Genomic DNA, 17775 nt, shown 5'->3' on the forward strand with positions numbered 1-17775 from the left:
TGACCGGACACTTTGTATTAATATAATGATTTTCCTTTTTAAACGCACCTTGTACAAATGCCAGTTTAAGGAAAAATCACGTTTGACACGTTTGACAACTGCTTCCCTGCAGTTATGAGATTGATTCACAATTCTCAAACTGACTTAGATTTAAGGGTGGTTCAGAATTCTCTATCCTGAGCTAACAGCTAGCGGGTTTATAAAGTCTCTGGAGTCAGCCAACCTTTTCAAAATCATTTAGGCTTAAAGAAATTATGTTCATGTTTTGACACAGCAGCATCACTTTACTGCTGCTCAGTATAAGCAACTCAGAACAGCATATAAGGTATTGTACAAAGGAAATAAGTAACAATTCACAAAGAAACTTCTAAGAAAAGATTTTTGTAAAAAAGCTTATCCATAACATCATATGGGTAGTCATATCTGATAAACTACCATATTATTAAACCCCAGCTATGTATTTTACAAGTGAGTGATTTGATCACAGAGAACAAGGCTTTCAGAGTATAAAGGCGTCCTTTTCAACCCCAATCTGGGAGATGTACACACTTCAGCCCAACTGTGCATTAAAGGACAAGGACCGCCCCATGACAGACATGAGATGTCAAACTTAAGTGAGAGGCACACAGCTCAGCCACGAGGGACCAGGTGTGGACAAGATGTGTAAAGCTCCAGGCTTCTACTTTTTCACTGAAAAATGGTGACACTGTTACTTATGCCTCATGATATTGTGAGCATTAAAAATCAAGTCATCTAAGCACCTAGGACAGTCCTAGCATCAGTCCAACTTTCTGAGCATTTGCCATCATTATGCCATTTCCTAAGCCAACTGCCCTCAAAATTCTTCCAATACGTAAACACGAACCGGTAAATTAGACAGAAACAAATCTTAAAACAACTATGGATAACATACCTGTTTCAAGTCGTGTAGAATACTGATACAAGAAATATAAATTGACCAAATAAAGAAATCCAGTTCCTGGACCCACAGGGAAATAAAAGGTGGCAGTGATTGGCCTCCAAATCTGTCCAGATTGAAACAGACACAGCGGTTAGTTTCTCTAAGCCTGGTTAATTTTTTTTTTTTTAACTAAACAAAATGCATCCTCGCAAAACATTCTCCTCTGTCATGATGGCTACCAAAGGGACACCACCAATATAATTCAAGAAAACTGAAGAAGAGCTCTCATCAACTACAATCATATCAATTTGCAAATCGACAGAATAAAATATTATAATATGAGCAATAAATACTTCTAGCCAAGTTGAAAAAAATCAATACTATAGAAGTGCATGGTTAGTCTTTACTGGGATAAGGCATACAGCTAAGCCCGTCAAAACTGAACTATAATTTCAGACAATTTTCAGACAATTTCCAACAGGACAGTAATATCTCTATGTAGGAAAAAATATACTGGGATGACAAGCCTTTCCAAAAACTGTCATATTCAAAAAGTATAAGTAAAACAGAAATGTTTGTATTCAAATCCCTGTGCTATTTAGGCAATATGGATGTATGACTTCACAATATTAACGCCCCCCCAAAAAAAAGTTACAGAAGGGTCTACAGTCTCCCTCCTGACCCCCATTTCCCAATTCCCTTCAGCAACAAGGATCCGTTTCTTGTATTTGTTTCAACAAATAATATCATGTGTTACCGTTCCTCCCTTTTCATCCTACCTCCCATTGCACAGTTCTACACCTTGTTTCACTCCCTTGACAAAATATTTTTGCTAGCCTTCTAGTATTCCTTTTATGTGAATGTCCAAAATTCATTTACACTGTTACAATGCCACAATGCCTATTCTTGATTATCTTCTTTATACACGTACATGTAGGATAAAATCCTGTGAGTTAAACTGCTAAATTAATAGACAGTTGAATTTAATTTTGGTAGACACTGCCAAATGCCTACAAAAATATTTAACCGACTTACACTTTCTCCTACAATGTAGATTAATGCCTGTCTTCCCTCCATGCGCTCACCATTCAGTGTATTCTATATTTACCAATTATGTTTTTGAAACTTTAGCATTTCCTTTCTTCATTTTTCTGCTAGATTTGCATTTCTTTATATATTGTGGAAATTCCCCTTTCTCATTGTTGCAAATATTTTCTGGTCTGTCATTAAATCTATGCTTTGATGATATTCTTGCCATATTTTGACGTGTAGAAGTGTTCCTTTAATGGAGGCAAATCTATCCATCATGTACCCTGCTCACAAGCTACTTCTCCATTCTAAGAACATTAAAGTGTTCACAGTTTCACTGTAACACATTCCCCGTTCATCTCAGGAGTGAGGAGGAGATCTGACTTCTTTTTCTAGATGGTCCCTCCGCTTTCCCAATCCCATTTACAGAGTTACCCATACTTTCTCCATTGATTTGAAAAGCTACTTTCCTCATATATTTATTTCCCTTTGTAGTAAAGTCTCTTATTATATTAAAGTGCTATCCTGTTTGGAATTGAATTCCTATATCAATATCAAACTATTTTAATTTCTAGTCTTATAGTAAGTTACAATATCTGGTAAAGTTACATGATTAAATTACCCTCTCCCATTTTTCTTCCACATTTGTCTTAATCTTCTTGGCTGGTCTCGAAATTTTATTTTCCTAAAAGAACTAGAACCGGCATCTTTATGATATCAGTGTGATACAATTCCCAACCAGGAAGAAGTCTTTCCTTGCTTTTATAAGTTTTGTATATACCCAACCACCAAAGCTGAATTACCTTATTGTTTGTAATATTAGCTGAGTTACCTTATTGTTTGTAATATTGGAAAACTGAGTCTCTTGGGCTTTCTAAGTATACAACCCCATCTGTGAATAAAATTTTGAATCTTATTCCATTCTTGTCTAACTCACTGGCTAGTACTCCCAGAACAATGTTAAGTAATGGTGGTTGAAGTAGATGACCTTCCTAGGCCATAGGAAATACCAGCATGATGCTGGCTTTGGCCTTACTACATAAGCATCAAAGACATGACCCCTGCATCAAGGAGTTCTCAAGTAGTGGGTTATCCAAAGAAGCAAAAGAGTGATCCCGAGGGAGGGGAAATTTGGTCTCGGAAAAACAAATACAAAGTCCGAAAGAACTGCAAGAGCACAATGAACAAACAGGTATTGCTGACAATTTGGGTGTGGCTGGAACAGAGGGCATAAGCTGTGGCGCCTGGCCAGACACCGAGCTGCCCAGTTACATTCTCCAAGTGCAGGAATGTAACCCTCACAGCTCAATTCCCTGTGGAAGAAAATGCGCTTTGTGGGATACCCAAGAGTGACTTCCCAAGAACCCCGTATTAAACCAGTAAAACAAAATAGGTTGAAACTCATTTTGATTCATTCACAACCTCATCATAGATACAGTAGAGTTTAATAGAAAGAACACTGGAAGTGATTGAGGAGGCCTGGCTGTTAAGTCCTGGCTTACGACCTCTCACTCCTGAGCCTCAACATCCATCCGTAAAAGGGGAATATCTACTAATACGTGCCCTATTTTGATTAGTGGTTAAAAAAAAAAAAAAAAAAAAGGTGTGCTCTTATAGTCATTCACATGCAGTGACTCAGGAGACAGATTTTATAGTTGAAGAAACAGAATGAGAAAAGGTTAAATAATAGCTAGTAAGTGGTGGAGCTAGAATTTTATCCCAGACAGCTTGACTGCAGAGTTTATGACACAAAACCCTTAGTTTTTTTACAATGTCTCTCACAAGCGATATCATTATTATGAGGAATAATTACAAGTAGTAAACATTTTAAGTACTACTGTACTTGCATAAGCCTGATTCTCCCCGCTTATGAAAAGCACTGAGCAAAAACCAGAAGCAAGCAAGCCCTGGCCTTGGCCCTTACATAGCCCTGGGGCCTTGGAAAAGTCTAGACCTTTGCGTTGGTGTCTTCATCTACCCAGTGACGTCTGCCCCCGACGCCACCTTCCTTATTTCCAGATTTTGTAAAAGGCAGGAATTAAGAAAGTGGATTAAAAAGGTCCTTTGTTAAAAAAAAAAAAAAAGTATGTGTGGCTGTATGATTATTATAATCTTTTAGGAAACACACACTGACATGGTTTTTACGAATTCCCATTTTAAGCTACCTCCATATTCCTGTAAGTTACTCAGGGCCTGATTTTAGAAAAGAAACCCTGGTTTTTTCCGACTACATCTTTCACTAACACTTACGACATGGCACTATTTTTAGCCATTGTGTGCACCTGTGCTTTGGAAATCAGTGTCTGTCAAAATATCTTACTTCTTTTCCCCGTTCATTAAGCTTACCCTTGAGTTATACTTGGCTTTCATTGATCTAAGAGACTTAATATTATTTTTGTATTACTTTAAAATTATAATTTAAAAACACCAGGAGAGAGCTGATCTCTTGAGAAAAACACAAAAAACACAGTGTAATACACTTCTGAAATCCCCACTAAAGGTGCCTAGCTAAATCCCCTCCTTTCCTCTGATACGTAAATAGTTAGGATAAGAAAATGGCTTGCTTTTCAGGGCTTGGGAGAGGGTGGAGGCCCATTTTTCAACCCTGGAAAGCCTTCTCGGATCCCATCACAGGCAGCCAGGTGCAGCACCAAGAGCACAAGGCCTGTAGGCAGGAGAGAGGAGAGGAGCTGCTCGTTTTCACCCCACGGCACCCCATCATCACCCCAGCTTTTTCATGATGAAAGCTGGGCCCTCATGACCGTTTAGGTGATTTGCCCAGAGCTCCTCACTTCAAAGCAAGAAGCCCACATCTTCACTGGCATATAAGGCTTTAAGAAAGGAAGAAGACATTGCTCTTTAGTTACTAGTCCAAAAACTTCTGTTGAGAGTGGGCTGCAGCCGTCCTTGAACTAAAAAATCTCCCAAACAATCTGCTACTGAAATCATTACAAATGCTACCCAGAGTCTAAAGTGGGGTTTTTAAGGTACCAAAAACAAAGATTTTTCCTGAAACAGTATGAGTTGATTGATTTGGAGTTAAGAAACTCTACACGGGTCACCAAACAAGAAAGGGGGGGAGCACCCATGTGCCAAATGCTGATGTTAGCTAAGTGTGGGCCTTTTTTTTTTTTGGACATCCTAGGTAGGCAAGACAAACAAATGAAAGGCACTCAGGTTCAATTGCGGACTTTAAAAGAGCTATTAGAAGCCATCCATTCGAGAAACAAGAGTGGGGCGTGAACAAGGGGAAGCAAAAGAAAGCAAGGAAGTATGCGACCATGTAGTGAACGCTTGAGTCTCCCTCCAAGACCAGAGGCTTAAAGAGGATAGATTAAAACCTAAAAAAAAGAAAAGAAAGATCCCAGTTCACTCAAGGAAAGAGAAGTCCCCCAACATCCTTCCTGCTTCTTCTTCCAATATACCATACAGCTGGACCCACCTTACCACATCCTGGTTGATACCAACTTTTAACTTTTCCATTCAAGCCAAACTTGACTTGGTACAGGCAATGATGGACTGTCTGTATGCCAAGTGTATCCCTTGTATAACCGTGAAACTGGGGTAAAAGTATCGCGTGGCTCTAAGGACTGCCAACGATCCAAGGTTTGAACAACGATTACCATACACACACAAAGGAGCCTATGCAGATGACTGCTTAGTACAGAGAGTAACTCAGCACAAGTGTTATATTGTGGCCACAGTTGACCCGGACCTTAAACAAAGGATCCTGAAGATCCCTGGAGTTCCCGTCATGTACATTTCTAACCATAGGTGCTTGCCCAACATATCAAGTAAAGAAAATGAGGCATAGGAAGCATACAAACAAAAGCACGGAGACATGGATGTTACATGGAATGACTGCTTGGCCTGTCAGACATCTACCAGAAGGTTTTTCTAACTAGAACATAGGGGAAAGAGATCTGTACCCACATGTGAGGCTCCGGAGTACGAGGCGGCTGGGAGGGGGCCTTATATGACATGCTAAAGGGTTTGGACTTGATTGTGAGGTCAAGAGGAGCTTACTTAAATTTTAATTAAGATGCATAACAGGATCAGATATTTTAAATGATCACAAGGTAGTATAAGCATAGACAAAGAGATCATTGAAATAGAACAGAAAGTCCATAAACTGATATATTTATGGCAAGTTGGTGTATTACCAAAGTAGTATTTCAAATCTGTGGAAGGCCACATAGCGTGGAGTAATTCTTAGTGGGGTCAGAATCCTGATTCCACCAGTTACTATCTGTATGAGCTGGGCTCAGTTCGTAACCATTTGGTGCCTTCCTTGCTCCCTCTTTAAAATACGTTGTCTAATCATCAAAACAAGCCTGATAAGATGGTAGGAAATCGAATAGTCCATGACACAATTTGAGTATTCAGTAAATGTCAGTGATTATTGCATTAAAAAAAAAGCAGCAGCAGCAGCCATTCATTCTACTCCTAGATATGTACTCAACAGAAACGCCTATCTGTGTTCACCAAGACATGTACTGGAATGTTCACACCACCATTCATTATGGCCAAAACTGGAAACTATCCAAAAGGCCCATTACCAGTAGAATGGGTAAACAGATGGTGGTCTATGGTAATCTATAACCATGTGCAACAATACGGGTGACTCATACACACTGTAAAAAAGAGACCAGACACATAAGAGTACATACGGTAAGATTTCATTTACATCAAGTAGAAAAAAAAAAAAAGGCAAAAATAATCTATGATACTAAAAGGCAAGAAAGTAGTTATCCTTGGAGGGTGTAGTTATCAGAAGGGAGCCGTAGGAAGGTTTGTGGGATATTGGTAACGTTCTCCTTCTTGATCTGGGTGCTGGTCATATACAGGTACTCAGTTTTTAAAAATTCAACAACCTATAAATATATAATACATACACTTTACTGCCTGTATGCTATAATTCCATAAAAAGTTAAAGCTATGATCTAATGGCAACCTTATCTACAGGGCACAGCACAGCTATCTGAAGGGCATAGGACTGTTAAGGAAAGCTTTTTAGAGCTGTATATACCAAAACCCTAGCCTCTAAAGCTCTAATCCAAACCTTGAGGCTACTTCTATGCTCAGCCTATAGACCAAGTTCATGTCCCTTCTGGGTTATGTGTGTAATAGGTCTCTCTTCCCCAATACGCTTTTTTTTAATACTTTATTATTTAATTCAATTAATTAACATATAGTGTATTATTAGTTTCAGAGGTAGAGGTCAGTGATTCATCAGTCTTATATAACACCCAGTGCTTATTACATCTCATGCCCTCCTTAAGGTATTTATCCCAAAGACACAAATGTGGTGAACTGAAGGGGTACCTGCACCCCAATGTTTACAGCAGCAATGTTCACAATAGCCAAACTATGCAAAGAGCCCAGAAGCCCATCAACACATGGACAAAGAAGATGCAGTGTATGTATATATAATGGAACATTACTCAGCCATCCCCAATACACTCTTAAATCAATCTGCTAGGGCTGCTGTCATCAGGGTTAAAGGTGATAACATAAGCAAAAGCTGGGAAAATATAAGCACAAGGCCCGAATCACAGATGTGGCTGGTGCCATCTCATGATTCCTGAAAACAAATCTTCGAAATTGAGAGTTCATCTCATCTCACCTAAGGTCAGGATGCTTTTAAGGGGGCAAAATACGGGATAATAATCCAGCAGTTACATTTCAATTTCAGTTACAAAATGAAATTAGAATCTTCCTGCCCACAGAGAAAAGGCAATGATGGCAGGAATTATTGGCTAGTAAATAAAAATGGGCACTATTTTTGAATAGATTATTTACCAGACAATTTACTGGGCGCTTCTCATTTTTCTATGAATTTTACATAACAGCGGCATGAAGTAGAGAACATACCTCCTCAATTTGAGGACACTCGTTTTTGTGTTTCTAAAACTAGGAGGTGGCTTACAATCAACATGTTCATTTAATGGAATTTCTACTCTCCCATCCCTCCGAAAAGTTGTATTTAGTTGATGAAGCATCCTATAATCAATGGAGTTAGATCAGAGTTCATATGGTATTAAACTATCCCCACTTTTAGCTAACAAAATTTAGCCTCAGAAAGGAAAAGTAACTTGGGCAGAGAACTAGTAAGGGTCTGAGCCAGGCCTGGAGAACCATGACTCAACGACTTGAAATCCCATGGTCTTTCTATTTTAAGGGAAAGTAGATAACTGACTTGGAAGAAATCACCCTCGAGAATGTTTGCTAAACACTGAACTGTGTATTTTGGTAGATACTATGCGAAGGAGTTGAACGAGACAGCTCAGAACTATCTTTGACTCACGGAAGTAGAAACCGTATCTGCAGCTGTCTACCCACTGCAGTGATACTTGTCTCGGGATGCCTGTGGGAGCTGAATGAGCTAACACAGAAGTACAATACACATGTAAGGGGCCAAGCTTATTCCGTCCAAAGACACCAGCGGCCCCAGGAGACATAATCTCAGAAACCACCAGGGCTGCAAGAAATTACCACCTGTCTCCTAACTGATCAAGGACCCACACGAAGACATTTCATCATTATGAACTACTTGATGGATGAGTGTGAAATGTGAGGGACTAGGAATTTTGGACAACAGCATAGTGAGTCTTAACACTCCTACCCAAACTAAGAAAATAACATTTTAAATTTTGCAGTTCCAAACCAACAAGTACTCAGACGAAACCGAAAGATAAGGAGAAGTGACTCTCACCGCCTCCAACGTGAATCCACAATTCTAAATCACTCATCCCCCATTTTTTTTTTAAGCTGTTCAAGACTCAGCTTCTAAGGAAAAGATGAGCCTCTAGCAGAAAGCACATCACACGCTGTTTGTCACACATCTGCCTCTCAGATACAGTTTTTCCTTCAACTGCTTCATTTGCAAATGAGTTCCTCCAGGTGGGTCTTGAAAGCTAAATTTGTCCAGAATGGGTAGGAGCCAGAGGAGCAGAAAGAAGATACAGACGTTGCCCTTTTCACACGTGGACAATCTCCCCGGTCTCGGGATAAGCCCGGACGAAACAACGTGAGGGAGACGGGAAAAGCATGGGAGCTGGGACATGAACGATGATCCTAATAATCACGTTACCACTGTCAATATTTACCTGGAGTCTCTTAGAAAGGCTTTCTTATTTTACTCGTCTGACTACACAAGTGAGCAAGATGTTGCAAGGAGGGTCAAAGAGCCAGTTTTGACCTGATCCTTCTCACAAAAGGATTTACAACCACTGCTCCTCATGTGCATGCATTACCCAGCATGCCACTCACCAGGCACAAAATGCACAACATTCACTAGGTCACAAGTAATTACCAAAGCAAATAAATAGAAAACAGTGTGTAATTCTGGCTGCGGGCCCAAATCCTATTCTGACATCCAACTGCCTACTTAACTTCTGCACTTGGATGCCTAAGAGGCACCTCTAGACTTAACATGGCCAAAACAGAACTCTTTATCCACGCCCTGCCCCCCCCAACCCTAGGCCTTCCTAAACATTTCCCATCCTGGTAAAGGGCTCCACCATCCACTGTGCAAAGAGTGACATCTCTGACTTCTGCTGCCTTCTGCCACCCCCCCTTCACATCCATTCAGCAGCAACCTTGGCCACTCAATTCCCAAATCCATCCACTTCTACCTTTGCGGCCACCCTGGCCCAAAACACCATCTCTCTTGCCTTCTAACTTGATTCCTCTCCTCCCTCTCCCCCATAGCATGTATCAAGTCCATCCCACAGAGTGGTCAAAGCAATGCTGTCAGTCCTCTGTTCAAAATGCTCCAGAGCCTTCCTGGTGTCTTCAAGATAAAGTTCAAACCACGAAGCCCTGTACAATCCAGGCCCAGGTTACCCTTGCATCTCTGGTTACCATACTCACCCCTCGTTACTTCTGTCGTCGTCTACCGATCCTCATCCCTGTAACTGACTTCTGGACCACACTATCCACTCTCCCTTCTGTTTCTAGGCCCTGCCTCTCAGCCTTCCACTTAACTAGTTCTTCTTCTTGGAAAGTTGTCCCCAGCACCAGATCGTCCCAAAGCCGGCTCCTCGACATTCAGGTTTCAGTTCAGATATCTTCTCTGAAGCCTTTCTGGAACACTCTATCAAATGTTAAGTCACTATCTATCACACGCCTCTCTCTCCCTTTCTTCACAGGAGCTGGGACTTTCTGTCCTATTCACTATTGTGACTCCAGTGTCCAACACTAGTAAGTGCCAATTATTTCCATGCATTCAACCAACATGAAAGCACCTGCGATGTGCCAGGCATATTCTAGGTAACAAAGACAGTAGTAAGCAAGTCAGGGATCTGGCTCTCATGGAGCCTGATTTTCTGAAGGGAAGCCAACTAACAGATGCCAACAGGTGATACATAGCAAGTAAAATTAAGGATAAAGGAGACGGAGTGAAGGAGGAGTACTATTTTATGTAGGGCAATCTGCAAAGCCTTACCACTAAGGCGGCACTGGGGAAGAGACCTGAAGAAGGTAAGGAAGTAATTCTGGTTATCTTCCTCAGAGAAACAACATGCGCTAATGACCTGAGGAGAGAGTTGGCTGCTGAAGGAATAACAAAAATTCCATTGTGGAGCCGAATGTGCAAGGAAGGTGGAAAGTGGTAGGAGATAAAGTCAGAGCAGCAGTAGGGGGCCCTGCAGGCCACCGAAAAGACTTGGATTTTACCTATCTGAGTTGAGAAGACATTGGAAGGTTCGGGGCAGAGGACTGATGGACTTGGTTTCTGTTTTAAAACGATCATTCCAGCTGTCTAGAGAAAAGACAGAAAAGAACTGGGCTGGAATGATAATGGCTTGCAATGGAGAATGAAAAGGGACCTGTACTCTGGATATATGTCTAAAATAGAGCAATTAGCTCGCAAATCGTGGGATGTGGGAGAAAGAGAAGTCGAAGATGATTCTATGACTACTAGTTTGAGCTCCTCCAATAATGGAATTGCCATATACTTCTAGGGCAAAGGAAAAAGGGTATCCGGTTTGGGTCATTTTAAATTTGAGATGCCTATTAGTCATCCGAGTGATAATTCCAAACAGACAGCTGGAAATCAGGAGACAAATCTGGACTGAAAATATGTATATTTGCATGTGAGAGTCTTCAGCGTATAGAAAGTATTTAACGCCATGGAGCTAAATGAGATCACCTTCAGCTGGGGAGAGTATAGAGAAAAGGTCCTATAACTGATCCCTGGGGCACATCACAGTTAAAGGTCAGGAAGATGAGGAACCAGCAAAAGAGACTAAGAAACAGCCAGTAAAGAGGGGGAAGACAAGACAGTGTTATCCACATGTCAACTAATGTGCTCAAATTAATGTCAGATCTTAGTATCTGACCTGCCACTGATTAAAAATCTAAATCATAGAATCCAGTGAATAAAGATCATCTCTGGGAAACTAATACTCTCTTGCCAGAAATACTCTGGACAGTATTCATGCTTAAACAAATAACTAGGCCTTCTACTTCCGGCCCAATTTACTCTTTACTCAGTCCTTCATATATTTAACTACTACCAGATACCAGGTCGGGAATGGGTGAAACGCAGACAAACTCTGCATCTGACCTCAAACCACGCCCACAAAGAAAAAAAAACAACTCCATTAACACAAGAAGAACGGGATGTTGAGTAAGTTGACAACCACATGGCACCCACGTGGGTGGCAGAGCAAGGTCAGAGGGCACCTGCTCCGGGTGGACCCAAGCTGCTAATCACGGGCGTCCAAAAGATTAACAACTATCACAGAATTACCTTCCCTCTGCCTCCTTCTCTGAATGCAGAGGGCGGGGAGCATAATCTTAGAAGGGCGAAATCAGTCCCTTCCTACCAGGCCAAACCCACTTCTCCAGCCATCCTGGCCCTAGCTCCAGACCCCTTCGCCTCCACCCCGCCCCCAGACCACAGGACCCGCCCCAAACCGCCGAAGCGGTCGCACTACAAATCCCACCAGGCACCGCGCGCCCGCAACATGCTGGTTTACGCTCCGCCGCCGCCAGGCCTCCTGGGACCGGCAGTCTGCACTCCCCTCGTCCCTCGTCAGTACCTGGAAGCGATAGAGGAAGGCTTCGGGCCAGAGAAAGAAGTAGGCCGGGCTGATGAGACCGAGTTTGCCGACCAAGGGCACCGCGACAGTGGCGGCGAACCAATAGCGCGTGATGGCCGGGATGCTCCTGAACCAGTCCCCGATGTCCGACATCTTCGCCTTTTAAGTGGCCAGAATGCGCACAGCCGCCCGACTCCCCGTCCCTGGCCCCTCACGACACGGCCCGCCCCGCGAGTGGAAGGTGTCGAGGCAGAAGCCGCCCAAGCCACGGATAAGAAGGCGGAGATGGGCGGACGTGGCGCCACCGAATTCGGACGAGCGAGGGAGCGTTCGAAGGCGAAACTTCCCCTTCCGGCGGCCAGCGGAAGACGTTGACCAGAAGTCCCGCCGCTTAAAGGGCAAGCACAGATTTTGCCAGTGGGCCGAAGCTCGGCGGTCCGGGGGCGGGGCGGTAAGGGGCGGGGCCAGGCCGGGAGAAGACACGACTGGTGGGAAACAGTTGTTGCCAGGGGCAACGGCAAATACTCCAGCCAATGGCGAGGCTGAACGCCTGCTACGTAGTTCAAGCCGGATTTGTAATCCAGGTGCGTTTTCTCGAGCGGTGTTTAAAAAGGAAGGAGGGAAATAAAGTACGTAGTTCCTCATTTGTTCTCTCGTTCGACAAATGTTTGTTGAGGACTTACTAAGTGCGTGGTAAGGTTCTAGGCACCGGGGATCCTGCGACTATCAGAGCTGTCGTGGTACCTTCCCTCCTGGAGTTTACGTTCTAATGGGGCTAGACAACCGCTAAATAAGTGAATGAGATAATTTCAGAGAGTGAAAAAAAATAAGGAATATAAAATAGGATGATTCGGTAGAGTGATGGGGTGGGAGCAGGGGAGTGTGAGAAAGATGGCTACTTTAGATGTGAATGGTCAGGGAGAACTTCTTGGATGAGGTGACCTTTGAGCTGAAGCCCCCCCCCCCCAGCAAAGAACGGGGGAGTTTTCCACGCCGAGAAAACAGCCACTCCAACCAGCTTGGAATGTTGGAGGGACTTAAAGTACAAATGATCTTAACTATCAAGTAGGATTTAAATTATAAGTGATAAGAATCCATCTTGTTCTTTTAAATTTTTTTTTAATTTTATTTATTTTTGAGAGAGAGAGAATGACAGAGAGAGAGAATGAGAGGGGTGAGGGTCAGAGGGAGAAGCAGACTCCCCGCTAAGCAGGGAGCCCGATGTGGGACTCGATCCCAGGACTCGAGGATCATGACCTGAGCCGAAGGCAGTCGCGTAACCAACTGAGCCACCCAGGCGCTCAGAATCCACCTTGTTCTTAAAAGAATCTGTAAAAAGATAGGGAGATAGAACTTTTCCTGTTATTTTCAGATGTGGGTCCTGCAGTTTAAGTTTGATTACGCTAAAAAAAAAATTTTTTTTTATTAAGCCATCCAATAAAGACCACTAGGAACACACCTGTAGCCCAGAGTTAGTTTTATTTACTTGCTGCAGCAAGGCACACTGCACTCCAAAGGAACCTGGACCATTTCATCAATCAAAAGAGTGGGTGAAGTAAAATTTTGGTAAAATTTAAATGAAGCAGTGTTTTGATGGGCTCAAAGCAAAGCAGTGCTGTGTGTAAAAGTGTTAACATCAAACCTGGGCTTGAGCTGAGAAACAGACCCAGGGTCCTCTTTCCTTTTGAAATCTCAAATTTAGGATAAATGTGGACTGTTGGGTCTGAAAACTCCTCATCTAGAGCTTTGCACCTAGATTGAAAATCATGTGTCAAAATGACCCATATAGCTCAGATCCATCGGGGGAGCATGGGATTTTCCATCTACACCAATAAAATTTCAAACAACAAAGTGTGTCAACAATGTATTACTTTAGAGAACATTTCTCAGCACAACATCCCTGATGTTTATTAACAAAAAACAGTTTTTACATAATAAAAAGTCACTAAATATTGCACAGTCTGATAAACACATACAACATTTAGGGACCTAATGGATATCAAGCATAGTGAATATATGAAGAAACTCCTCATCATACAAAGCTGGTGGGAATATAAATTGGTACAACCTTATAAGATAATTTTGATATACAATAAAAGCTAGAGCATTGTATAAACAACATAATATTTGAAGATACTGCCTGAGATTCATTCTGTGCATCTCCCTATCTTCTTGTATCCACTACCATTGCATCCAAGGTACAGTAAGAGAAAATGGGTTATCTAGCTTAGGTGGAAAGCTAAAGAAGTTTTCTCTGATGAAATCGTAATTACAGATGCAAAAAAAAAGAAATCCACCAAGAACAAAACAACACACACTCCAATGTGCAGTATTTATTTCTAGGTTGTGCTCTAGAATTCAGAGAGTGCGTGCTCTGGAATTCGACTTCAGGCTTCAGAAACACTAAAGTTGAAGTTGTGGCTATACCACTTACTAGCAATATCATGTTGTAAAAATTATAATCTCTCTGTGCCTCAGTTTCTTCATCTGTAAAATGGGAGAGGGGAGAATAATAGTACTGCATTCATAGGATTGTTGTGAAGATTCAAATGAGATAAATTCATGTCTAGGCCTTAAAGGATCATCAACATTATTACTCTTTGTGCTTCTCTTTTCAAAATGTTTTACAATGAAAGCATATCACTTTTAGAAATAGAAATCTGCATTTTCAAAACCCTATCCCCTCCCACCATATGATTCTGATCCAAGTTATCTGCAGACCATTCTTTGAGAGCCATCAGACTAGAGGGACATTCAGGATTTTTGTTTCTCTCTACAAATCACTATATATTGTGATAAACTATTCTGGGCTATAAAAAGGTGGTTTATTCTTAGCTATCTTAAATAGAGGACTTCCCCAATGCTCCCAAACAGCTTGCTCTAGAATTTAATTGCTTAGCTTGTAAGGAAATCCCTGTGTTACTGTCATTAACACAAGTCGTCATTTAAAAACACGCAGGTAATGATTAGGCTAAGTTCTAGGAAAAATTGTGGAAGTGTGGGTGAAATAGGCACTCTCATGAATTATTGATGAAAATATACATTGGTACAGCCTCTCTGGCAAACAATTTGGCAATACTGAAATGTATTTCTAGGAATTTAAGCTTTAGATAGACTCCCAACTTTTTTTTTTAAGTGCACAAGGAGAATCATTGCCACACTTTTTGAAATAGCAAGAATTGGAAATAGCTGAGTATCCATCAATAAGAAACTGATTAAACTATGGTTTATCCATATGGTCAAATACTATCAAACTTTATTTAAAAACAATAACTTCCTACACCCCAAAATGGAATGGTCTCTAATAACATAGCAATAAGGACACAAGAGTTTTATAGTACAATGTGCACGCTATGCCATTACACAGTTGTATTGTACAGAAACACACACAAATATACACACAGTATTTGCTTGGAAGAGCGGTTACCTCTGGGAAGGGAAACTCAAAGGCTGGGAGACAGAAGTAGGAAGGAGATATTTTATTGCATGTTCTTTTATACCTTTTAAATTTTGTCCCAATTATATGTACTATGTATTTTTAAATTAATTTTCAAAATATGTAGAGAGGAGGCTTGTTCAGAAAAGAACAGGTTCAATGTCAAAAACTTTAGAAAGATTGAAAGGTAGAAAAGATGACCTTAACTATGTCTTTCCTGCTGTATTAAAGTATATTTCCAATTGTTTCTCTAAAATAAGGACTTTAAAAAAACTGGAAGGAGACCAACAATTAAGAGCACAATATTGCCTACCTTCGAAGCTTGGCACTGCTGAGTGATGCTGACAGGCGGCTGATGACTCAAATATCTTCTGTCACAACAGTCACTCAAGAACACCATCCTAATGGATGCCTACCACATAAGTGGCATCTTCAAGAAATTCAAAGCACATTGCAAAGATGTAATTAATCCTTACGTTAACTAGTAGGCAATTTCATTAGCCCCATCTTGCAGGTGAAGCAATGGCAAGAATAATAATTTATCTCTGTCATGCTTGGCAGAACCAGTCCTTTATTTTTAGTCATAAGTCTAGGAAGTTTTAAAGATTTGGCAACTGGGCTGGGGGACAAGGCAGTTACTAAACACCATGTAGAGCATTTCGCATTGTTAGCTTGATGTGCATGCGTGTGAGCACTCGTGTGTGTGTGTGCTTATGTACTAAATAAAGTCAGCCTTCTACATACCATAAAGGAATGAATCTGGATTCCAGTTCTGCTGCTGTCCTTTGCTGATTGTGTGACCGTCACTGATTGTGTGACCATGGGCAAGTCTCCAATAATAGTAGAATCATCTGCCGCTACCTCAAAGTTGTTTGTTGTTTGTCTGTTTGAATTGAGAGCCTGCCGTTTACCAAGCTCCAGGCTTGAGGTTTCCATGCATTGTCTCCTTAATGGGCACACTAACCCCCACAGGTAGGTACAGAATCATTATTATTGTTACAGAAACTGAGAAACAGACATCATCTAACTCATCCAATGTCTCATAACTGTAAGTGGTGATTCCAATCCAGGTCTGTCTGACTTGAGTCCATCTTGGAACCACTCTGCTATATACTTCAGTGACAAATGTAAAAGCTCTTTGTAAACTCCAAAACATCTCATAGGTACCAGTTTTACTCTTGTAACTAACACAAAGGACCAGCACGTGGGAGGCACTCAATGTTTTATGGACAAGTAAGCCAGGCTGGCTGCACCAGAGTTTATGCAGGAAGTATTTGGGAAAAAATAATTCCTTTCATATTCATAATTATCATTCTAATGACTAAATAATATTCTACTCGTGGTATAGCATAATCCTTTGACCGTTGTCCTATTTCTGATGCCTGTTTTGCAATACTAAATAGAGCTTGAACATCTTCATGTGTATGTTTTTGTATACTAATAACTAGCTTCTTTTTCTTTTTACTAATAATATGCATTGAGTATTAATAATTTGACACTTTATGGATATGGTCTTAATAAGTCTTCACAAGAACACTTCAACCTGGGGTACCTGGGTGGTGCAGTTGGTTAAGCATCTGACTCTTGGTTTCAGCTCAGGTCATGATTTCAGGGTCCTGGGATCAAGCCCTGCCGTCAGGCTCTGCGCTCAGCATGGAGTCGGCTTGAGATTCTCTTTCTCTCCTTCTGCGCCTCCGGCTCCTTTTGTGCTCCCTCTCTAAAATAAATAAATAAAATCTTAAAAAAAAAACACTTCAACCCTTTGAGGTACTTTTATTATTATTTATAATTGAAGAAACAGCCTCAGTGAAGTAACTTGCCACTATCTAGCAAGTGCAAACAAAAGACTTAAAACCAGGTCTACCTAGAACCCGAGGTAATACTCTTTAATTCAGCCATCCAACAAAGTGCTCTAGTCTGGGTGGTTTACAAACAGAGATTTATTCCTCACAGTTCTGGAGGCTAGAAGTTCAAGATCAAGGTGCCAGCATAGTCAGGTTCTGGTGAGGGTCCTCTTCCATCTTGCAGACTTCTCATCATATCCTCACATGGTAGAAAGGACAAGAGAATGCTTTCAGTTCTCTCTTATAAGAGCATTAACTTCACTCATTGTGGTGGAGCCTCCCCAAATCCCCTCATCCTGAATACCATTACATTGGGCATTAGGATTTCAACATTGTGGGGAGAATTTGGGGAGACACACCAGGCCACAGCAGTGTGTTAGGTACCAGGTGATGTGGAGAACAAAGGCAAAAGAAAGAAATTAAATTTCCTAAAAATTTACAGCCCACTGACAGGTCCTTGATACGAGCAGAGTGACCTTCCTCTAGGAACTCAGCTGCCTTGATGTTAATAGTTTG

General features: G+C 41.4%; 1 protein-coding gene and 1 pseudogene across 4 annotated transcripts in view; one reads left to right on the top strand and one right to left on the bottom strand.

Annotated features, from left to right (window-relative positions):
* DERL1 (derlin 1) overlaps positions 1–12403 on the bottom strand; it is a 47742-nt gene extending 35339 nt beyond the window's left edge. For 3 of the 4 annotated variants that reach the window (XM_025871060.2, XM_025871061.2, XM_073893177.1), the window contains exons 1-2: positions 11980–12403; positions 914–1025 (exon numbers count right to left, since the gene is read on the bottom strand). In XM_025871060.2, the coding sequence (XP_025726845.1) occupies positions 914–1025; positions 11980–12132 (265 nt within the window). In that variant the 5' untranslated portion in view covers positions 12133–12403. The remainder of the gene's footprint in view (positions 1–913; positions 1026–11979) is intronic. The other variant, XM_025871059.2, reaches the window with a different exon arrangement.
* On the top strand, positions 3111–5778 carry LOC112823532 (rRNA-processing protein FCF1 homolog pseudogene; annotated as a pseudogene).
* Positions 12404–17775: the final 5372 nt, after the last annotated feature.

Source organism: Callorhinus ursinus, unplaced genomic scaffold, assembly GCF_003265705.2.
Source record: "Callorhinus ursinus isolate GAN/ISIS: 27379988/994484 unplaced genomic scaffold, GSC_fseal_2.0 scaffold5, whole genome shotgun sequence".
NCBI lineage: Eukaryota > Metazoa > Chordata > Mammalia > Carnivora > Otariidae > Callorhinus > Callorhinus ursinus.